Source organism: Lithobates pipiens, unplaced genomic scaffold (genome assembly GCF_037356315.1).
Source record: "Lithobates pipiens isolate NorthernLeopardFrog02 unplaced genomic scaffold, aLitPip1_a1.2 Scaffold_13, whole genome shotgun sequence".
Lineage (NCBI taxonomy): Eukaryota > Metazoa > Chordata > Amphibia > Anura > Ranidae > Lithobates > Lithobates pipiens.
The window spans coordinates 155,458,005-155,481,289 of NW_027507718.1; the positions used below are offsets into that span (position 1 = coordinate 155,458,005).

Genomic DNA, 23,285 nt, shown 5'->3' on the forward strand with positions numbered 1-23,285 from the left:
TTTTCAAACACAGGAAGGCCTCAGCCAGGAGGAGGCATTGGAATGTGACAGCCAGGATGTGGCTGTGGAATGTGGCAGCCAGGAGGAGGAAGGGGTAAGTGGCAGCCAAGAGGTGGGCAGGCCTAGGAGCCTGATTGAATCACAGGTCCCTCCCCTCTGCCTTCCACCAAAAAGGGCCAGAAAGGGGGGGAAATGCAGAGGAGTCAGCACTCAGGCTGATTGGGGTGGCTTCTGCAGCCCTCAAAGCCACCCCCACTTATCAAGAGGCCTTTGCCGCTTGGCTGTGTGTAAACTACACAAAATGGAGGAGGGGCAATGCCTCACGTGTGAGGAAATCATTGTCAAAACTCTAAGGGGTTGTTGGGCCAAATGACACCAAAAACACACTTATGTGATTTGGATCATACTCCTCCTCCTTTTGCCACACCTCCAACATCACAGCCACAGCCTGGAAGGAAGACCAGAGTGTGATGACCTGGGTTCAGTCTGGTCTGACAGAAGATGCAGTCTCTTGTATGACCGCAGCCTGGGCACATAGATGTCATCTGCTGTTGTTCCTGATCTCTTGGACTTCTGGACCAGACTGTACTACCTTAGATATGGACTCCTCGGGCCACCAATTTTTGCCTTTCAATAATTGATGTGTGTTCTGGGGGCCAAAGGCTTTGCCAATTTCCCCAGTTTCACCAGCGTTGCCTCTCTATTTATTTGATTTTGACACCTAATAAAGGTTTTTTTTGGTTAAAGAAATACTTGCCTATGTGTTTTACTTCAAAAAGGACCGTTTATTTGTGAGTAGGCAGGTACATTTCAAAAATACAAAGTCAAATTAACAAGGGACACCAACACCAAACAACCTCCTCGAGATTAAAAAAATAAAACAAACTAAAAAGATAATAATGGTGTTGTGGAAAGTTGACACACAAAACACACCAACAAAAATTATGTAGATGAGCAAAATGTAAAAAAAAGAGACATTGATTAAAAAAACAACCAAAAAATTTACCAAAACAAAAAAATGATTCGGGAGATCTGACGAATAAAAATTATCTATATCTATCTATAATAATCTATTCATGAAATCAGGAAAAAGAATAAAGAAATTAGTTTTGGAGAAGTCTGTGAATATGAGCAGCAAAACAACATCATTCTTCTAGCATTTAAAGAAAAAGAGAATGCGCTGCATTAAACAATTTTTAACATTGCAGCGTGACGAATATGCTATAGCGATTACAAACGCTAGTTTTACCTGACCGAGCGCTTCCATCTCAGAATTTATTCTTTGTCCGTCGAACTAGGCTACAGACGATTGGGATTGACGCGATCGGATTATGTTGTCGGAAAATTTGAGATCCAGCTCTCACACTTTGTTGGTCGGAAATTCCGACACAAAGTCGGATTTTCCAACAACATGATCCGATTGCACATTTTCCGACGGAAAATCCAACCGGAGCATTATAGACCAAAAATCCTGTGCCCTATACTGTACTCCAATAAATTAATTTTATTTTGTGCCAAAAATCCTGTTATTTCTAATATGACAAGATTTATTTAATCATTTTAGTTGTCATGGATAAATGAGCCTTGAAAATAAGTTAGTATGGAGATTGTTTTCATACCTATTCATATTCTGCTAATGAGAATTTTTATTTTGGCCAGTAGCTCTAGTTAAATTTCTCATATTCTATTTATTTATTTCTCTGACAGCCTCTCCCTCTTTTCGCTCAGAGAAAACAGTCAAAACATCAAGCAATCGCAGTTCAAGTAAGTGATTGTCTTCTAATTTTAATCTGTAGTCATGCATGTATTATGTCGCCTCTACTTATTTTAAGTATCATATTTTACATCATTTTATAATTCTGTAACAATATTTAAAGTGTCAGGTTTAATTTTATTGGGGAATTTGCCATTAACACAGGGCTGCATCTCAGGATGCTTTTTCAGGAGTTTACAGGCAGAAAAAAATCCCCACCAAACTCGCGTTTTTGAGCAGAAAAGAAGCCCAAGTGCGAAAAAGCTTATGCACAAAAAAGCACAAGCTTTTAGGCAGAGAAATAAAATCTCAAATGCCTTTCCTTTTTTTTTCTGCCCTGTGCATGAGTCCTAAAACATGTTTAAACTGTTACTAAACCCACAACAGTAAAATCAGTCTGTATATTCAGTAAATAATGCTTGTTTTACTCACTGTGGGATCTAAGGGGTTAATCCTCTGCATTGTGTAAAAAGGCTGTTTGATCCTGTCTGATCCTTCCCTTTTACTGTCCCCAATCCATCTGCTGATATTACAGAGCCCTAGGAGGCACTCTGCACATGCTCAGTTTGGTGTGTGTTGCTAGAGTTATTTTTTGGGGGGGAGGGGGGTGCATGTGACTAGCACAATAAGTCCAAAGTCAGGGGTCAATGCAGTCTTATAGGACAGTCAGAGGAGAATGAAAACTCCTCCTCCTACAAGCTTTACCCAGTTCTCATCTGGACACTGATATAAGTCACAAGACTGCTATATACTGCTGATGAAAAAGGGTATTTAGCAGTTTATAGTTTCTAAAATAATTGTATTTTCATCTTCTGTGTACTGTGGGAGACCAGATATAGTGAATGCCGAGTCCTGGGTTTAGTAACACTTTAGGCTGCATTCACACCTGAGCGTAGCTTTTCAAGCGTTTTTTGCGGCGTTTTTACCGCGTTTTGCGGCGTTTTTTTACCGCGATTCGAAACGTTTTTTACCGCGATTTGCCGCGAATTTGTGCAGGGCAAAAGGTCACCAATGTTAAAAGAAGAAAAACGCCCAAATCAGCCCGATTCGCGCGACAAAAAAGGGTCCAGAACTTGTTTGAGCTTCAGGCGTAGGGCTTCAGGCAACTTGGAGTGGAGAAGTGAACCATCTCCATTGAGAATAATGGATTTTTTCCCCTCCAGCATCTTGTAGCTTCAGGCGTCAAGCTACAAAACGCTCAGGTGTGAATGGGGTCTTAAGGTAACAATAGCGTTGAAGAAAAATACCTTTTATTTTCTGCAGGTAACTGTTAATCATCCTACCGCCGTATCTACTTTTTGGATGTTTTTTTTTTTTTTTTTTTTTTTTTTTTTTATAAAAGTAACTCCAGAAATAGCCCTTGGGCTGCAAGTGTCATTCTCGTTTGGCTCTGTTCAGACTGCACAGAGCTATTTGAAGCAGCTATGTACCATGTAGTGATCATTTTATGTAAGTCGCGTCGTTTTAAAATCTATTGCCCTCCTCTTACAATGGAGGAAGGGAAGAGAGCATGAACTAATGAATATATATATATAAGGGCTCCTGCACTATATGTAAAAGTGATTAATTAAAAGGCACAATTCTATTCTAATAGGTGCAGCAAACACTTTATGAGTTGGCTCTCATTGATGTGAAAATAGAAAAAAGGGGGGTGTTGCGCTTCCTGAATTAAAACTGGACTACTAAAAAATCAATCTATATCTTAAAGGTGTCAAAGATATGATGGTGGGACAAAAAACAAAAGTGCAAGCGTGCTTAACCACTTAAGGACCGCCGTATTGCCAGTGTACGTCATCGCAATGGCACAGGCAGGCACAAGCACGTACATGTACGTGCCTGCCTTCCAGCGGGTGGGGGGGTCCAATCGGACCCCCTCCCGCTGCTTACGGCAGTCCGGTTCGCGCGCAGGAGCGATCTGTGATGAGGGGATGGCCGTTGGTTTCTGGCCACCCCCTCTCGATCGCTCCTGGCCAATGAGAAGCTTCCTCCCACTGTGTATTGTATACACAGGAAGGAGGAAGTGATGTCATTCTCCTCGGGTCGGTCTTTTTGACCGGACTACGAGGAAAAGACAGAAAGTAAGTGTGCACCAACACTACACTGACATGTAGGTACACACAGGCACACAAACCCCCCCCCCCCCTGATCGCCCCCCCCTCCCCCCCAGTCACAGTGTCACTGATTGCAGTGATCATTTATTTACTGATCACTGCATTCAGTGTCAGTTGTAAAAGTAAAAACTGTCAGGGCAGTTAGTGTTAGGTCCAGGGTAGCCCTCTATCACCCCCCCAATAAAGGTTTAACCCCCTGATTGCCCCTAGAGTTAACCCTTTCACCCCTTTTGCCAGTGTCACTAAGCAATCATTTTTCTGATCGCTGCATTAGTGTCACTGATGTCGCTAGGTAGCTAGTTATTTTTTTAGGTTCACCGCCAGGTTTTTATAGCGCTAGGTACCCCGATATACTACCCAATAATGGTTTTAACCCCCTGATTGCCCCTAGTTAACCCTTTTACCCCCTTTTGCCAGTGTCACTAAGCGATCGTTTTTCTGATCGCTGCATTAGTGTCACTAGTGCCGCTAGGTAGCTAGTTATTTTTTTAGGTTCACCGCCAGGTTTTTATAGCGCTAGGTACCCCGATATACTACCCAATAATGGTTTTAACCCCCTGATTGCCCCTAGTTAACCCTTTCACCAGCGATCACAGTATAAGTGTCACTGGTGACGCTGGTTAGCCAGTTAGTTATTTAAATTCCCCCGTCAGGTTTTTATATAGCTCCAGGGACCCCCATATACTACCTAATAAAAATTTGAACCCCCTGATTGCCCCTAGTTAACCCTTTCACCAGTGATCACCGTATAAGTGTTACGGGTGACTCTGGTTAGTTTGCTTTTTATAGCATCAGGGCACCCACCATTTATTACCCAATAAAGGTTTAACCCCCTGATCACCCGGCGGGTGATATCAATTAGGTTTTAGGGTCAGGGTCTGCGTCGCCCCAGGCAGCGCTAGGTTAGTGCCAGTACCGCTAACACCCACACGCAAAGCATAAACCTCCCGTAGTGGTATAGAATCTGAACAGATCAATATCTGATCTGATCAGATCTATACTAGCATCCCCAGCAGTTTAGGGTTCCAAAAAAACGCATTGTTAGCGGGATCAGCCCAGATACCTGCTAGCACCTGCGTTTTGCCCCTCTCCCCAGCCCACCCAAGTGCAGTATCGATCGATCACTGTCACTTACAAAACACTAAACACATAACTGCAGCGATCGCAGAGTCAGGCCTGATCCCTGCGATCGCTAACCGTTTTTTTGGTAGCATTTTATATTTAAATCCGGAAGGCAGTGCTTGGTTTTCGGGGTCCCGTACGTAGCTAGGCTCCCAAAAAGTCCCCCACATGTGGTATCCCCGTACTCGGGAGAAGCAGCAGAATTTATTTTGGGGTGTAATTTGACTTATGCCCATAGCATGTGTGAGCAATATATCATTTAGTGACAACTTTGTGCAAAAAAAAAAAAAAATTGTAAAAGTCCTGCAACTTGTGGCAAAATATAAAATATTTCATGGACTCAACATGCCTCTCAGTAAATAGCTTGGGGTGTCTACTTTCCAAAATGGGGTCATTTGGGGGGGGGGTTTGTGTTATTTTGGCATTTTATGGCCTTCGAAACTGTGATAGGTAGTGAGGAGTGAAATCAAAAATTTGCACCCTTAGAAATCCTGAAGGCAGTGATTGGTTTTTGGGGTGCCGTACGCAGCTAGACTCCCAAAAAGTCCCACATATGTGGTATTCCCGTACTCAGGAGAAGCAGCAGAATATATTTTGGGGTGCAATTCCACATATAACTATGGCATGTGTGAGCAATATATCATTTAGTGACAACTTTTTGTAAACTTTTTTTTTTTTTTTTTGTCATTATTCAATCACTTGGGACAAAAAAATAAAAATATTCAATGGGCTCAACATGCCTCTCCACAACTTACTTGGGGTGTCTACTTTCCAAAATGGGGTCATTTGGGGGGGTTTTGTGTTATTTTGGCATTTTATGGCCTTCAAAACTGTGATAGGTAGTGAGGAGTGAAATCAAAAATTTGCACCCTTAGAAATCCTGAAGGCAGTGATTGGTTTTCGGGGTACCGTACGCAGCTAGACTCCCAAAAAGTCCCACATATGTGGTATCCCCGTACTCAGGAGACGCAGCAGAATATATTTTGGGGTGCAATTCCACATATAACTATGGCATGTGTGAGCAATATATCATTTAGTGACAACTTTTTGTAAACTTTTTTTTTTTTTTTGTGTCATTATTCAATCACTTGGGACAAAAAAAAAATATTCAATGGGCTCAACATGCCTCTCCACAACTTCCTTGGGGTGTCTACTTTCCAAAATGGGGTCATTTGGGGGGGGGTTGTACTGCCCTGCCATTTTAGCACCTCAAGAAATGAGATAGGCAGTCGTAAATTAAAAGCTGTGTAAATTCCAGAAAATGTACTCTAGTTTGTAGACGCTATAACTTTTGCGCAAACCAATAAATATACGCTTATTGACATTTTTTTTACTAAAGACGTGGCTAAATAAATTGTGCCCTAAATGTTTGACTAAAATTGAGTTTATTCGATTTTTCTTATAACAAAAATTAGAAAATATAATTTTTTCTCAAAATTTTCGGTCTTTTTCCATTTATATCGCAAAAAATTAAAATCGCAGAGGCAATCAAATACCATCAAAAGAAAGCTCTATTTGTGGGAAGAAAAGGACGCAAATTTGTTTGGGTACAACATTGCATGACCGCGCAATTACCAGTTAAAGCAGTGCAGTGCGAAATTGTAAAAAGACCTCTGGTCCTTAGGGTGTTTATTGGTCCGGGGCTGAAGTGGTTAATGAAAAATCAGAAACCAATAAATCAAAGTGCATCTGTGCATAGCATATAAAAAATATAAAATTTGATATGGAAATAATTCAAGTGTCAACGACAGTGGTGCTGTGATAAAACATATAAATAAAGTGCATATAGCAAAAAAATGGAAATAAAGTGCATATAGCAAAAAAAATGGAAAACAATAGCAGCAGCAGCAATTGGGTCTAATCAGAGTGACCCATACATAGTCCAATCGTGAATATTGAAGTGAGATATCACAACCAAATAATAAAGTGCAATTATGTGCCAAGCCAACTCTCTCCGTTCAGGTGGTTTTCCCGTCTAAGTGCTGATCACACTAGGTAATTACCTTACTGCTGTAAGGTGTACAGCAAAAAAAAAAGCCTTTTATAAGGGACACTTGAATCCGGGAGATGAATGGAGGGGGGAACTTCACACTTCTCTAACGTCACCATCAATCATCCAATTCCTCCGTGGATACTAGCAACATGTGCACTCAAGGGATAGATGGATGGAATCCACCATAGTGTAGTATATTAAAATAGTATCAACTTTATTAGACAAATAATGAACTACTCACAAAGGTGGATAGAGGCAAAGCGCACAGCAAACAACAGACCGATGAGTGTGTCGCTCGAGTGTAAGCGTCACTTCCGGTTTCCAACGCGTAGGAAACCGGAAGTGACGCTTACACTCGAGCGACACGCTCATCGGTCTGTTGTTTGCTGTGCGCTTTGCCTCTATCCACCTTTGTGAGTAGTTCATTATTTGTCTAATAAAGTTGATACTATTTTAACCACTTGCAGACCGGACCAATTTGCTGGTGAAAGACCAGACCCCTTTTTGCGATTCGGCACTGCGTCGCGAAATTGTAAAAAGACCTCTGGTCCTTAGGGTGTTTATTGGTCCGGGGCTGAAGTGGTTAATGAAAAATCAGAAACCAATAAATCAAAGTGCATCTGTGCATAGCATATAAAAAATATAAAATTTGATATGGAAATAATTCAAGTGTCAACGACAGTGGTGCTGTGATAAAACATATAAATAAAGTGCATATAGCAAAAAAATGGAAATAAAGTGCATATAGCAAAAAAAATGGAAAACAATAGCAGCAGCAGCAATTGGGTCTAATCAGAGTGACCCATACATAGTCCAATCGTGAATATTGAAGTGAGATATCACAACCAAATAATAAAGTGCAATTATGTGCCAAGCCAACTCTCTCCGTTCAGGTGGTTTTCCCGTCTAAGTGCTGATCACACTAGGTAATTACCTTACTGCTGTAAGGTGTACAGCAAAAAAAAAAGCCTTTTATAAGGGACACTTGAATGCGGGAGATGAATGGAGGGGGGAACTTCACACTTCTCTAACGTCACCATCAATCATCCAATTCCTCCGTGGATACTAGCAACATGTGCACTCAAGGGATAGATGGATGGAATCCACCATAGTGTAGTATATTAAAATAGTATCAACTTTATTAGACAAATAATGAACTACTCACAAAGGTGGATAGAGGCAAAGCGCACAGCAAACAACAGACCGATGAGTGTGTCGCTCGAGTGTAAGCGTCACTTCCGGTTTCCAACGCGTAGGAAACCGGAAGTGACGCTTACACTCGAGCGACACGCTCATCGGTCTGTTGTTTGCTGTGCGCTTTGCCTCTATCCACCTTTGTGAGTAGTTCATTATTTGTCTAATAAAGTTGATACTATTTTAACCACTTGCAGACCGGACCAATTTGCTGGTGAAAGACCAGACCCCTTTTTGCGATTCGGCACTGCGTCGCTTTAACTGACAATTGCGCGGTCGTGCGACGTGGCTCCCAAACAAAATTGACGTCCTTTTTTTCCCACAAATAGAGCTTTCTTTTGGTGGTATTTGATCACCCCTGCGGTTTTTACTTTTTGCGCTATAACTAAAAATACAGCGACAATTTTGAAAAAAACGCATTATTTTTTACTTTTTGTTATAATAAATATCCCCCAAAAATATATAAAAAAACTTTTTTTTCCCTCAGTTTAGGCCGATACGTATTCTTCTACATATTTTTGGTTAAAAAAATCGCAATAAGCGATTATTGATTGGTTTGCGCAAAAGTTATAGCGTTTACAAAATAGGGATAGTTTTATAGCATTTTTATTAATAATTTTTTATTATTTTTTTTTACTAGTAATGGCGGCGATCAGCGATTTTTATTGTGACTGCGACATTGTGGGGGACCCATCGGACATTTTTGACACATTTTTGGGACCATTGTCATTTATATAGTAATCACTGCTATATAAATGCAGTGATTCCTGTGTAAATGACACTGGCAGTGAAGGGGTTAACCAGTGGGTGGCAGTGTAGGGGTTAAGTGTTCCTAGGGGTGTGTTACTAACTGTGGGGGGGTTGGGCTTTCATTTAGTGAACACTGATCTCTGCTCCAATCACATGGAGCAGAGATCAGCGTCACTAGTTGCTAGGCAGAATGGAGAAATGTTGTTTACACAGCATTTCCTCCATTCGACCGCTCCGTGAGACGATCGCGGGGATGCCCGCGGCGATCGAGTCTGCAGGTCCCGCGATCGGACTCACAGGGGTCCTGACCAGCGCGGGAGCGCGCTGCCGGCGGCGCGCTCCCGATGGCAGGGCGGCATTGAATATTGGACGTACCTGTACGCCAATATGCCTGCCCGTGCCATTCTGTCGACGTACATCGTCGTGCGCTGGTCGGGAAGTGGTTAATATACTACACTATGGTGGATTCCATCTATCTATCCCTTGAGTGTACATGTTGCTAGTATCCACGGAGGAATTGGATGATTGATGGTGACGTTAGAGAAGTGTGAAGTTCCCCCCTCCATTCATCTCCCGGATTCAAGTGTCCCTTATAAAAGGCTTTTTTTTTTTTTTGCTGTACACCTTACAGCAGTAAGGTAATTACCTAGTGTGATCAGCACTTACACGAGAAAACCACCTGAATGGAGAGAGTTGGCTTGGCACATAATTGCACTTTATTATTTGGTTGTGATATCTCACTTCAATATTCACGATTGGACTATGTATGGGTCACTCTGATTAGACCCAATTGCTGCTGCTGCTATTGTTTTCCATTTTTTTTGCTATGTGCACTTTATTTCCATTTTTTTGCTATATGCACTTTATATGTTTTATCACAGCACCACTGTCGTTGACACTTGAATTATTTCCATATCAAATTTTATATTTTTTATATTTTTTATATGCTATGCACTGATGCACTTTGATTTATTGGTTTCTGATTTTTCATTAAGCACGCTTGCACTTTTGTTTTTTGTCCCACCATCATATCTTTGACACCTTTAAGATATAGATTGATTTTTTAGTAGTCCAGTTTTAATTCAGGAAGCGCAACACTCCCCTTTTTTCTATGAATGTCATTCTTCACATGTAGGGAGCAGATTTTTAATACTTTCACTTCCATCAACTCACCTATACATCTGATCTCCCGTGTGCCTGATGTAAATTTTGTATATAATAACCTTTTCTCCCTCCCTTAGCCTGCACATCTGCTCATTATTAATACAAACGTGTTGCACTATCAAGATAAAAATGCTAGTTCAAAAATCAATCAAATAATGAAAACAGATACAGTGCTTTAACAAATATGCTTTACATCATGATGTGCAAACAAGCTAATTCATAAGCGTCAAAAAAAGTCCATCAAAAAGGAAAAAGTGCACAGTGCAATACAGTCCATCAATGAATACTCAGTACATCATTAAATGTATGTGTAGCCAAAATCCAGTAATCCATTGTGAATATACACCGTTCCACACCCAGGTGCGCACCCCACTCACAAGCCACTTACCAACAGGTAAAGACCTCAGTGGGGGAGGTCTGGCTGCAATATTATGGTAGAAATCTCTACTGGCATGAATGGATGGATGGAACAATCTAGAACTCCAGAACGGAGTATTTGAAATAACCAAAGTAGTCCAAGGATGACGCTCAAGAAATGATAAAGGCAAAGGAGGAACTCCATAGTGTAAATATAAAACTACTCACATAAGGCAAGTAGAACATTGCATGTAAAACAGATATGCATGCTCAGCACCCCGGCAGGTGTGATTAAGTCATTGCTGTAGCTCATAGTCGGTCAGGGAGGAGCATGATGTGGGCATCACGCAGGTGCTTCTGCTAAGCCCAAGGGTAACTCCCTCCCATGATGCAGCGGTGTAGCAGCGTGTAAGGAGATCCCCCCCCATTCCCTACTCCCCGAGAGGCGTTTGGGCTACGATCAGCATCTGGTCGGCCCCCCTGCAGTGGCTCCGTCCGAAAGGCTCTGAAGGCTCTCCAGGCGGCCTGGCAGGATAGCTCAGCTGAACGGAGAGTCTGAGCGGCGTCAGCGTGCTCATGAGTCCTCTATGTGCTGAGTCGGGCAGGCTGTGTAGAAGATGAAAAGAGGAGTGAGGTGTGTGTGCCAGAGGAGGCGGAGGAGGCAGAGGGAGAGCGTCGGTGGCTGGAGGCGTCTGACGAGTGGAGGCAGCAGGATAGCTGGATTGGTGTCCTGGTCTGCTGACAAAGGGTTGACAGTGAAGACCCCACCAACCTTATCTACCTTCAGTGGATGTCCTCACATACAGATAAGTGGAATCAGCTGCCCGGGTGAGTAAGCCGGATGGTACATTCTGTGGAGGAAGCTCTTGGAGCGGTAAGAAGCAATTTTCCATATATCTGTCAGCTTATACCAGGAGAGTTAACTAATATTGTATTAGAGCTCAACCTTGTGGTTGGTGTGAGACTCTGTGGACTGTCTGGCATACCTGTGGAGCCTGGAGCAAGGTAGGAGGAAGGAGGAATATCATAGAAGAGGAAAAGGAAAATAAAGGAAAAGGACTAGGTGGACACAGTAGACGCTGGTAAACAGAGAAGAGAAATAACAATAATAGCAGGGAGCAGCATATATAGAACTGACTATAATTAATATTGTATAAATATCTTTATATGGTTAGAGGAGAATTTGCAATGTTTTACCGTCCTTTGATAGCCTAACCATCTCCTCACACTGCTATAGCCACCGGTCTCCCTACCTTCTCCTTTTTTTTTTTTTTTTACATTAGTTCTGTACAGATGACCTACGCAGGCGATGTGTTTAGGAGCCGACATCACGCCCTGGAGGGGGGGGGACACGATTGTCTTGAATCTGTATAGCTATAGCATACTGTTGCACCCCCTGCAATACCAACATTACTGAATGAAAGAACGAGGAAAAGAATAGAGGGAGAAAAAGATTAGAGAAAAGATTATGAGAGTAGATATCTCTCTCGGGCCTATTCCCCCCATGTTAGGGGGAGAGGCCCTTGGGAGGTAATATTCCCCTAAACCATTCCCTTGAGGTCAGGTAAAGTGCGGGAAGTCCTTCCCCAAAAGATGAGGGGGAAGACGGTAAAGGGAGCAGGGGAACCCCCCCCCCTGGCCAAGGGAAACGCCTAGAGACATGATTGTTAGATTCCATAATTATAAGGCTAAAGATCGGATTCGGACAAACCTAAAAGTAACACCAGCGAAATATGAGGGGTCACCTCTACAGGTTTTTTCTGGATTTTGCCCCACTCACACTTAGGAGGAAAAAGTTGCGGAAACCCCTTTTAGAAGTACTCAAAGAAAAAATATACAATATCACTGGGGCTTCCCAGCATATCTTATTGGTAAGAAAGAGGGTCGCTCGGCAACTCTGCGATTCCCAAAGGATACGGAGTCCTCTTACAGTAAACTATACATTCCAAAGGTAGATATCCCTGGCTGGTGGGAAGATAAAGAGAACTCTTTAAGTTGTGCCGCCCGCCAACAATGGCACCAGATTGATAGAAAGAAGAAACCCCCCAAGAATTAATAAGAACTGTTGACTAATAGTGGTTTTTACTATGGGGTGGAAGTAGTTGCTGACAGAAATGGGAGGAAGGAGTGGGAGAAGGAAGAAGAGAACTGGAAAAGGAGGAGGGGTGGGGGGGTACACCGCTGGGGGGGTGGAATGGGCGGGGGCAGCAGAGACCTGGCCGTGGGATCCACAATTAGAGCTCCACCAAGGGGGAGGGATCCTGTGAAGGTCTTGGGGGACCATGGATCCCAGAGCCTGTGAGAAGGCATTTGCCCCCTGTTTTGGTGATGGGGTGGGGGGGAGAGGAGGGGGGGGGTTTAGGGGTAAGGGAGGGTGGGGTGGACTCTCCTCTGTGCAGGGAAAAGGGCAACCAAAGAGTTCAAACCGCCAGTGTCAGGAAGTGGAAGGAAGATATTAGTTTGGGTTTGGGCCCTATGAACAAAGGATGATGAGAACGGTAGGAGGGATCGGTAGTAGTGAATATATTGTCTAGATGGCCACATTAAAGGTAATATCATATAACGTTAGGGGGCTTAATTCCCAAATTAAAAGAAATAACATTTTACGAGAAATTAAACATTTAAATGCTGATATAGTTCTCCTTCAAGATACGCATATCGCGCAGGCCTCTAGTTTGAAGATCAGCTCTGGTGATTATCCAACTTGGTTCTACGGAGACTCCCCAACCAGATTGGCTAGGGGAGTTGCTATAGGCTTTGCGAGAGGGGTGGGGTTTAAACCCGAGGAAATAAAGGCAGACCCGGAAGGACGTTATTTATTTATAAAGGGCAGAATAAACGAAGTCAACTACTCAATAGCCAATATTTATTGCCCCAATAGAAACCCAATCGGATTTCTTTTGGGAGTGGTGGACAAATTCATGCAGTTTCAAAAGGGGTCTGGTGCTGATGGCAGATTTTAATTTCAGTATGGATCCCGTGATGGATAGCACGTCCCGGGCACAGCGGACGGAAAAGGAATTACGGAAAGTACTAAAAAAGAAACTACATCAACATCAGCTGATGGATGTGTGGAGAACTCAACACGTAAAAAAAAAAACTAGATTATTCCTTCTATTCCGCAGTGCACGGGACGTTCTCAAGGATTGACCTGTTCTTAGTAGAGCATAGGTTGTTGAATGTAGTCAAGAGCTCTAAGATCGAGGTCATGGTCTTCTCAGACCATGCCCCAGTATCAATAGATTTAATGATAGAAAGGGAACGAAAGGGGGTGAATAGGTGGAGAATGAACGAAGCCTTATTGGAAGATATGGAGGTGGTAGATAAGATAAAAACAGAACTGGAATATTTTTTTTCCTCAAACAGTGGGAGTACTACATCTGAAGCCAGGGTATGGGAGGCACATAAGGCCTATATTAGGGGGATTTTGATCTCAATCAAAACCGCAAAGAAAAAGGCTAACGCACAGATCAGAGATAGGTTATATAAAGAAATTTTGGTACTGGAGCAGAAATACAAAAACGGGGGAGGAAGTGGCGTAGAGCAGGAATTAACTATTAAGAAAGAGAGATTAAAAGATGTTATTGAACAAGAAAACCGAGCAATTTATCATAGGCTGAAGAAAGAGAGGTGTCAGTGGGGGGATATGTCAAGCAAATACCTGGCTAAAAGGTTAAAACAGAAAAATAATGACAATTTTATAGAGTATTCAAAATAGGAAAGAGGTGAAGGTCTTTTCTACTCCAGGGATTGCCCAGGCCTTCCAGGAATACTATGGGAATCTCTACTCACTATACCAAAATGTTTCCCCAGATAAGGATAAAAAGAGATTAGAGAACATTAGGGTCTTTTTGGAAGGTTGTGCATTGAAGAAAATACATCCAGACAAAGCCGGCCAAAAGGAGGCGCCAATAACAGAACCAGAACTATCTAGAATATTAAAAGATACCGCATCAGGGAAAAACCCAGGCCCAGATGGGTTTACAGCAGCCTATTATAAAAAAATGTATAGATATTTTGGTCCCAAAAATGGTATCCTACATGAATGGGATAGGAGGCGATTGGGAGATACGACCGGAAGCACTTGAGGCAGAGATTACCATTATCCCCAAGGAGGGGAAGGATCCCTTGCTGTGTCCTAGCTACCAGCCCATTTCTTTGTTAAATGCCGATGTAAAAATATATGCAAAGCTATTAGCACACCGAATTTAAACAGTACTAAATGATTTGGTGTACACAGACAAAGTGGGATTTGTCCCGGCCAGGGAAAGCAGGGACAATGGTATTAGAACCCTTCTGGTGATGCATAAAATCCAAGAAAGTGGATCCCCAGGTCTGCTACTGTCTATAGATGCCCAGAAAGCATTTGACAGAGTAGACTGGGGATTCATGTTAAATTCTCTGGGTGCATTTGGGGTGGGTCCTAAGAGGTTAGGCCGGATAAACGCTCCATATAAACAACCCACAGCGAGGGTAAAAATAAATGGGTCTCTATCTTTGCCCTTTAGGATGTTCAATGGGACACGGCAAGGTTGTCCCCTGTCCCCCTTATTTATCTTATCAATGGAACCACTGTTGACGAGGATCAGATTGAACCCTGAAATTAAAGGACTACAGATTGACAATGACGCCCATAAAATAGCGGCATATGCTGATGATGTCCTGTTTTATGTTACAAGCCCGGAGACAATCCTCCCGTGTTTATTGGACGTCCTGAAATGGTACGGGGATGTATCTAATTTTAAGATGAACCATACAAAATCGGAAATTTTGAACATAAACCTTACCCAACAGGAGGTTCATAGGCTAAAACAAAAATTTCCATTTATTTGGAGGGACAAAGAAATTAAGTATTTAGGTGTTAAAATAACTGCTTCACAACACAAGCTATACCGACAAAATTTTATCTCGCTAATGAATGACATCAAAACACAACTAAATATCATGACTCCTAGCCAGAGATCTTGGATTAATAGAATAAATTGCTTAAAGATGATAATACTCCCCAAAATATTATATAAAATCCAAACGTTGCCATGCCTGATCCCCGACTCATTTTAACAAACAAAATCTGCTTTTTAGTAGGTTTATCTGGGGGGAAAAAAAACATGAATAAGTCAGGGGATACTCGCTAGAGACAGGACCCAAGGGGGTTTGGGGGCCCCGGACATTAAAACATACTACCACGCAATAATAATGGCACGGGTGGTGGACTGGGTAAAGGATAATAAAGAAAAAAGGGGGGTTAAATTAGAAAAAGGGATAAGTAAAACATTAATAGGCAAAATTATTTGGATTCCGACACAGTTAAGAGACTTGGATACTCATACACATATAATCACTCGCATTTCCATGGTAATATGGGATAGGGTTCATAAAAAACAAAAATGGGCTATAACTCCCCGTTAATACCTTTATGCGATACTAAATTTTTTGCACCAGGGAAAGATAGGGTTTTTGGAGGGTGGATTAGAAAGAGAGATGCACAACTAAGGGATATCATGAACAATGGGAAGATTTGCACGTTACAGGATTTAAAGAATCAAAAAAAGGTTATAGATATAAATTGGTGGAGGTACATTCAGTTGAAACACACCCGATTAGATCCACGGAGGACCTGCTTCCATTAGAGCAGCTGTGTGCGGGGACGGATGGAAAGAGAGTGATCGCTAAGATCTATAAAATACTGATGGGTTTAAAAATAGTATATAGGTGGGATGAAGAGTTGGGGATTAGAAGTTCAGAAAAAGAGATAAAGAAGATCCTACAGATGCCGTATGCAATCTCACCGGATTGCAGTACACTGGAAATGAACTATAAGTGCATGGCCCGGTGGTATATAACCCCGGATAAAATATACCATTTCCAAAAGGGCCTCTCAAATTTATGCTGGAGAGGATGTGCTGAGAAGGGCTTTGTTGTCCACATTTGGTGGACATGCCCCAAAATATATATTTTTTTTTTAGCAGATTGTATTATCCACAATTAAAGAAATTACCGGTCAAATAATCCCAGAGGACCCCAGGGTATGCCTACTGCACGGGACCACTACGCCCATCAAACAATACAAGAAAACTTTGATCCCAAGCTTATTAAATGCTGCTAAGAGCTTAATCCCCTGTTTTTGGGGAAACCCCGAGATTCCCTCTGTAAAAAGATGGTTTAGCAAAATCAATAGAATTCACAATTTGGAGTATTTAAAGTACTGTGGTGAATTGGGGGAAGCGGGATTTGATAAGAGATGGAATGCCTGGGAAATATACCAACAAACCCCAAGCTATATGGAAAAGATGGCTGAAAGAGCGTTGTAAGAGTGGACCAGGTTGCCTATCCGACACAGAGGAGAGACCACGGGGGGGAGGGGATAGGGGAGGGGGGGTATGGGTGATTAAATATTATATTATAAAAAAAAAACACAGATTGGAGAGATAAATGCTACAATGATGTTGAGAGGAGTCGGGTCTACGATGAACGATAGAGTTGATTTGGGTTCCCCGAACGAGTTCACTGATGTGGCAGAAAAAAAAGTCATTGCTGTAGCTTCACGCGATGCGTTTCGTCAAATGTGACATCATCCAGGGGTATAGCGGTGATGATAATCCACAGTGTATATATATGGATTTGCACAGTAAAAAGAAAAGCCACCTATAGTTATTATTAACTGACAATAGAATGCAATATTGGTCAAAAGAGGTTAGAACTTCATTACAAAGGGATCACAGAGGAGAAAAAAAAGATCAAAAACCTAAAAATAACAATGGAGTGGTAAGCGCCATCTAGAGGCGAACTGTTACTGGTAAATAATTAACAAAAATGGAATACAAAAATATAATGAAAATAAAATGTGCAATTACAAACCTAAAATACAGGTTAAAAAGTATAAAAAGGAACAATTAGGAGAAAGTTCCAAGGAAAAAATGAACTATCATTAATAAAGCAGTTAATGTTCAATTTGACATTAAGCCTTTCATGGGAATAAGAACCGAGTTAAAATATCCAATGAGTTTCTAGCTTGGGGATCCCCATGGACATTGTTACTACCCTTTTGGTGTGGTACAAAGCTCTCAATACTGACCAGTTTAGGCAAGATGGATGCAAAATGTTTTATGTTAGCCAGTTGTCCACTAATCCTCACTTGTAGTGCTCTTTGTTCTGCCCACATATTGTAAGTTGTAGGAACACTGCAAAAGGTAAACCATATTTTTAGTGATACATGTAATGAAGTTGTTAAAGAGGGAGTCCACTGGAAAAAAATAATTATTAATAACCAGCAGCTATAAATACTACAGCTGCTGACATTTAATAAATGGACACTCACCTGTCCCAGGGTCCAGCGATTGGCCTCGGCTGCTCCCGCTACCATTCTCGGTGAGAGAATCAGGAAGTGAAGCATTGCGGCTTCACTTCCGGTTCCCTACTGCACATGCGTGAGTCGCGCAGCGCAAATGGGAATGGTCCGCGCTGTCTCTGGGACCTGTGTGTGTCCCAGCAGACAGCGCGGCGGGACAGGAAGAAGCATAGACTCCCGTGGGAGTCTATGCCCAGAAGTGGGTGCAAATACCTTTCTTAGACAGGTATCTGCACCCCCTCCCCTCTGAAAGGTGCCAAATGTGACCCCGGAGGGGGGGGGGGGGGTGGTTCCAATGAGCGGAAAATCCACTTTAGGGTGGAACTCTGCTTTAATGTTATAGTTGTGGTTAGTTACAGTAGATTGGAAATATGCGTTGGTTCCGCATGTTTTGCATTCAGGACACCTGCGACCCAGAAACATTTTATGTCCCCAAAGTAGGACAAACATATAGGTTTATCAAATACATTCGGTGCAACAAGGTGTCTTAAGGTAGGGGCCTTCTTGAATACCAGTTTAGGATCCTTAGGTGTTAAACTGGGCCCAGGATAGGGTAATTTTTAAGGATTGCCCAATGTTTTTCCAGAAGTCTATGGAAAAATTATGTTGATTAGAACAAGTACAGAAGGACCATTCAAAAGTCAAGGAGGAATCTGTAGCCCTAATTCTAGAGACTACTGGATCATTCCTATCCAAAAAGATCATTACCAGAATAGCCTTTATCTTAAAAAAAAAATTGTTTAATGAAAATTCTTCCAACTGAGAGTAATTGCGTCAGAGCCTTAAAAATTGCACCTTGGGGGTCCCTTTTAGCCAAGAGGGATGGTGACAGCTTTGTCCCCACTGACAAGGAGGGTACTATTGTATTATCTGATAAATCAAAATACCAACATGAAATGTCTAACTTAAAGTGGTTGTTAAGCCACTGTAACCTGTATAGACAATCAGCACTGCCTGATATTGTAGTATGCCCCTCTGTGTGTGATTTATAAAAAAAAAAATGCTGAAAATACCTAATTTTTCACAGCCAAGATTGCAATCACATGACTGGCCAGCTTTCTCCTTTTCTCCTCTGAGAGATGCAGGGGGTGGGGCTGAGATTCCTCTGCTGATGTCTGTCTGGAGGAGAGAGTTGGCTGGTCATGTGATTGCAATCTCAGCTCTTAAATGAGGTATTTACAGAATTTATATTTATAAATCATTCACAGAGGGGGGCACTGCAATAGGAGGTAGTGCTGATGATGATACAGGTTAGTGTTATGAGAGCAGCAGGAGGGGGAGGGGCAGCTCACACACACACACAGACAGAGGGGAGGGGGGAGGAGGACACAGGAGCAGAGAGGAGAGCAGATAACAGAGGCACGTAAAATGACTACAATGACGGACTGAGCAGCCATGATACACCGTGGTCAGTTTACAGGGGGTGGGGAGAAACTGGCAGGATCAGCCAGGTTTTTTAGGTGTTACAGGGGGCTAAATGACACAGGTCAAGAACTGTGTCATATAATTGGCTACAATGAGGAGTTCAGAGGGTGGTGATAAATGGGGTGTACTCGGAATGGTCAGGGGTGGGTAGTGGGGTCACCCAGGGTTCTGTGCTAGGACCAATCCTATTTAATTTGTTTATAAACGACCTGGAGGATGGGGTAAACAGTTGAATTTCTGTATTTGTGGACGATACTAAGCTAACAGTACAATAACTTCTCCGCAGGATGTGGAAACCTTGCAAAAACATCTGAACAAATTAATGGGGTGGGCAACTACATGGCAAATGAGGTCCAATGTAGAAAAATGTAAAATAATGCATTTGGGTGGCAAAAATATGACTGCAATGTATACACTGGGGGGAAGAACCTCTGGGGGAATCTAGGATGGAAAAGGACCTGGGGTTCCTAGTAGAGGATAGGCTCAACAATGGCATGCAATGCATTAAAAAGAGAATCGACTCCAGAGATAAAACGATAATTCTCCCACTCTACAAGACTCTGATCCGGGCCGCACCTGGAGTATGCTGTCCAGTTCTGGGCACCAGTCCTCAGGAAGAATGTACTGGAAATGGAGCGAGTACAAAGAAGGGCAACAAAGCTAATAAAGGGTATGGACAATATTAGTTATGAGGAAAGGTTGCAAGCACTGAACTTATTCTCTCAGGAGAACAGACGCTTGAGAAGGGATATGATTTCAATATACAAATACCATACTGGTGACCCCACAATAGGCATAAAACTTTTTTGCAAAAGGGAGTTTAACAAGACTCGTGGCCACTCATTAAAATTAGCAGAAAAGAATCCCAGGGATTATATTAAAAGCAACATAGAACCCTTATTTTCGTTCCTAAAAGCTCGTATGCAGGCCTGGTCGCGTCTCCCACTGGGGGTCACAGGGAGGATCAATCTTACCAAAATGATTTTGTTGCCAAAATTCCTATATAGGTTCTGGCATTCCCCAGTCTTAATCCCTCTTAAAATTTTCAAAACAGTATTCTTAACACCTTCATTTGGGGACCGAACATGCACAAATTAGCATGGAACACCCTTAACCCAACTTTGTCGGGAGGCGTAGCCCTCCCGGACTTTCGTTCATTTTACATACCGGCTCAATTATTGCACTTTTCATTCACACAAATCAGACAGGAATAGATACCAAACTTTGATATGTGAGGGCTCGGGCCATAGCACACATACTCCCATTCAGGTAATATTTAGAGGGGGGGGTGGTAATAATCGAGGCCCCATACTTACCCATCATAAACAGATCTGGGAGAGATCGCTTAAGATTACCGGTGCTGACTTATTTCATGCACACACACCCCTGTGGCGCAACCCCCAACTAAAAGAACTGATCCTGATTCCAGATGTTGACTTATGGGCCTCTAAAGGAATTACTATACCTGTATCAAGTAATCACCCCACTCGAAGTGTGAGACTTCCAAACACTGAAGGAAGAATTTGAGCTGCCGACCCATATGTTATTCCGATAGCTACAACTGAGTCATGCCCTTCGAACTCAGTTTGTGGAACGTTTTCCAAACCAAACAAACTTTGCCCATAGTAGATGTGACAGTAGGGGAAAATCTGTCTCAGTTAATATCAACCATGTATAATATACTGAGAACCCGTGTAGTATTGCAAATTTCTGACACTGCTAGAATCAGGTGGGAAGAGGATGTTGGCCCCTTAGAGGAGGTCAGACTGGAATGAGATATTGGAGAACACCAAAAGAGTACCGCTTAAGTTTCCTGAACGTCTGACCCAACTATATATTCTCCACCGATCATACTTAACCCCAATAAGAATTACTATGTATCATCCCAATTATAGCCTGGTATGTACTAGGTGTGCTGATCTTAATTGTACATTTTACTATCTCATATGGTCATGTCCTGTGATCCAGGCTTACTGGGCACAAGTAATCGCATTCCTTCACGATCGCATGGGCTCACCCCTACAACTAGACCCGAAGATTTGTGTGCTAGGCCTACTTCCAGATGCTAATATTGATAAATACCTGCCCACATTTCTGCACGAAACGTATTTGGAGCAAGAAAGTTGGTGGCAAGGCACTGGATGCGGTCCACACCCCCTACAATCCGGGCCTTGATTGTGGAAATTAATCATACCCTGACTTATAAAAAAGTAATATACCAACAACGGGGATGCCACACAAAGTACAATAGGATCTGGGATAGATGGCTGAACAGCTTGGATAAATGTACTGAGTAGACCGACACCTGCACACATTGGTCAGGGAACCCAATTCTACCCCGAATCGTTGAGATATATTGCCTCAATTTGTACACCAATAATTAACTGTAGATGCACGGGTGGGAAGATGATGGAGTGCATTAACGTAATCCAAAATGCAAGGTGTTGGGGGACATGTGGGCAGGCATTTCAGTCAAGTCTTGTTATTCATTCAGTGTTATGTACCTCATGTTCTCGTTGGCATACTTCTAGAATTGTGCTGTAACCACAATGTTTGTTATCTTTTTTTTGTTATATCCATAAACTTGTGCTTTCAAAAAACATTTCGAAAATTGCAGAAAAGAGGTGTAACGACACCCCAAGTATGAAAGGCTTTAAAGCCATTTAGGACATTCAATTTCCGAACCCAAAGGCAGCTACCAAACGCTCCAATCGGCTAAACAAGAAACCATACGAATAATTCTCCCCCAAGTACGAGACGAGGCTCTGTATTGAGGTTCAATCGGGAATGAATTTTTATTTTGAGATCTCGCATAAATATATACAGAAGGATGGAAGTGTACAACCTCTCACCAGAAACCTAATTAACATGAGCTAATTATCTAATACTTTAGACAGCCTAGGTGACTCAGAGACATGACCTTTAGGACAGACTTCACGTCTCCTAGCTCACCAACTATACAATACACATTATTCAACATCTCAATACAGAACTCCTTCATACAATTGCAGGGTTAATTAGCACAGATAACAATGGCTGAAAGAAAAGCCACACTAAGCCCTTGTACACACGGTCGGAATGTGTCCTATCGGACCGTGTTGTCGGATAATCCGACTGTGTGTGGTATGCATCGGACTGATTCCGTCGGAATATCCGTCGGACCCAATTTTCCAAGTTGTTGGAAATATTTCCCGACCAGCTGGTTTGATCAGACATACTCCGATCATGTGTAGAGAATTTTGATCGGACCAAGTGCCACGCATGCTCAGATCAAATTCCTACATCAAAGCTATTGGCTACTAGCCTGAACGTAGTCCCATCGTAACGAAATTACGTCATCACGTTCTGAATGATCGGATTTTTCGACAACTTAGTCCGACCGTGTGTATGCATTAGTTTCGGACAAAATCAGACGGATTTGGTTGTCGAAATCTCCGACCGTGTGTACAGGGGCTAAGACTCATTTACATTATAGCAGACACAGACAGAGACAAGTGGCTGGAATTGACATCAGCATCTCCTAACAGTATTTGTCCCAGCATTATGAATCGGCCACTATTTCGAAAATGGCAGATACAGGGTTCATTATTTTCTTGGTCACCCTGCGCCCAAAAGTAGCTCCCTTCACAAGAGGTTTAACCTTAAACTACGTAGAGTGAATTCCCTTCCACAGGGAGTGGTCTCAGCGGAGGGGGGGCATTTATAGTTTCAAGAAACTATTAGATAAGCACCTGAACGACCGCAACTTACAGGGATATACAATGTAATACTGACATATAATCACACATATAGGTTGGACTTACCGTATATACTCGAGTATAAGCCGAGATTTTCAGCCTCTTTTTTGAGGCTGAAAGTGCCCCCTCGGCTTATACTCGAGTCACCGCTGTCTGACTGCTCGATCAGCGTATCGAGCAGACAGACAGCGGACATTCTAAAATTCAAAAGCCGCGCCTCCGCCTCCGCCTTCGCCTGTGATAGGCGGAACACTGAATTTCCCAGCAGTCAGTGTTCCGCCTATCACGGACATCCGCTCATCCTCGTACTACGGACGAGGATGAGACGATG

The 23,285-nt window shown here is 42.4% G+C and overlaps 1 protein-coding gene across 3 annotated transcripts in view; it reads left to right on the top strand.

Moving 5' to 3' along the window:
- The window catches only part of SH3GL1 (SH3 domain containing GRB2 like 1, endophilin A2), a 565,510-nt gene that overhangs the window by 525,448 nt on the left and 16,777 nt on the right, over positions 1-23,285 (top strand). For 2 of the 3 annotated variants that reach the window (XM_077475737.1, XM_077475738.1), the window contains one exon: positions 1,708-1,764. In XM_077475737.1, coding sequence (XP_077331863.1) covers positions 1,708-1,764 — 57 coding nt within the window. Of the gene's footprint in view, positions 1-13; positions 64-1,707; positions 1,765-23,285 lie in introns of those variants that run through there. The other variant, XM_077475739.1, reaches the window with a different exon arrangement.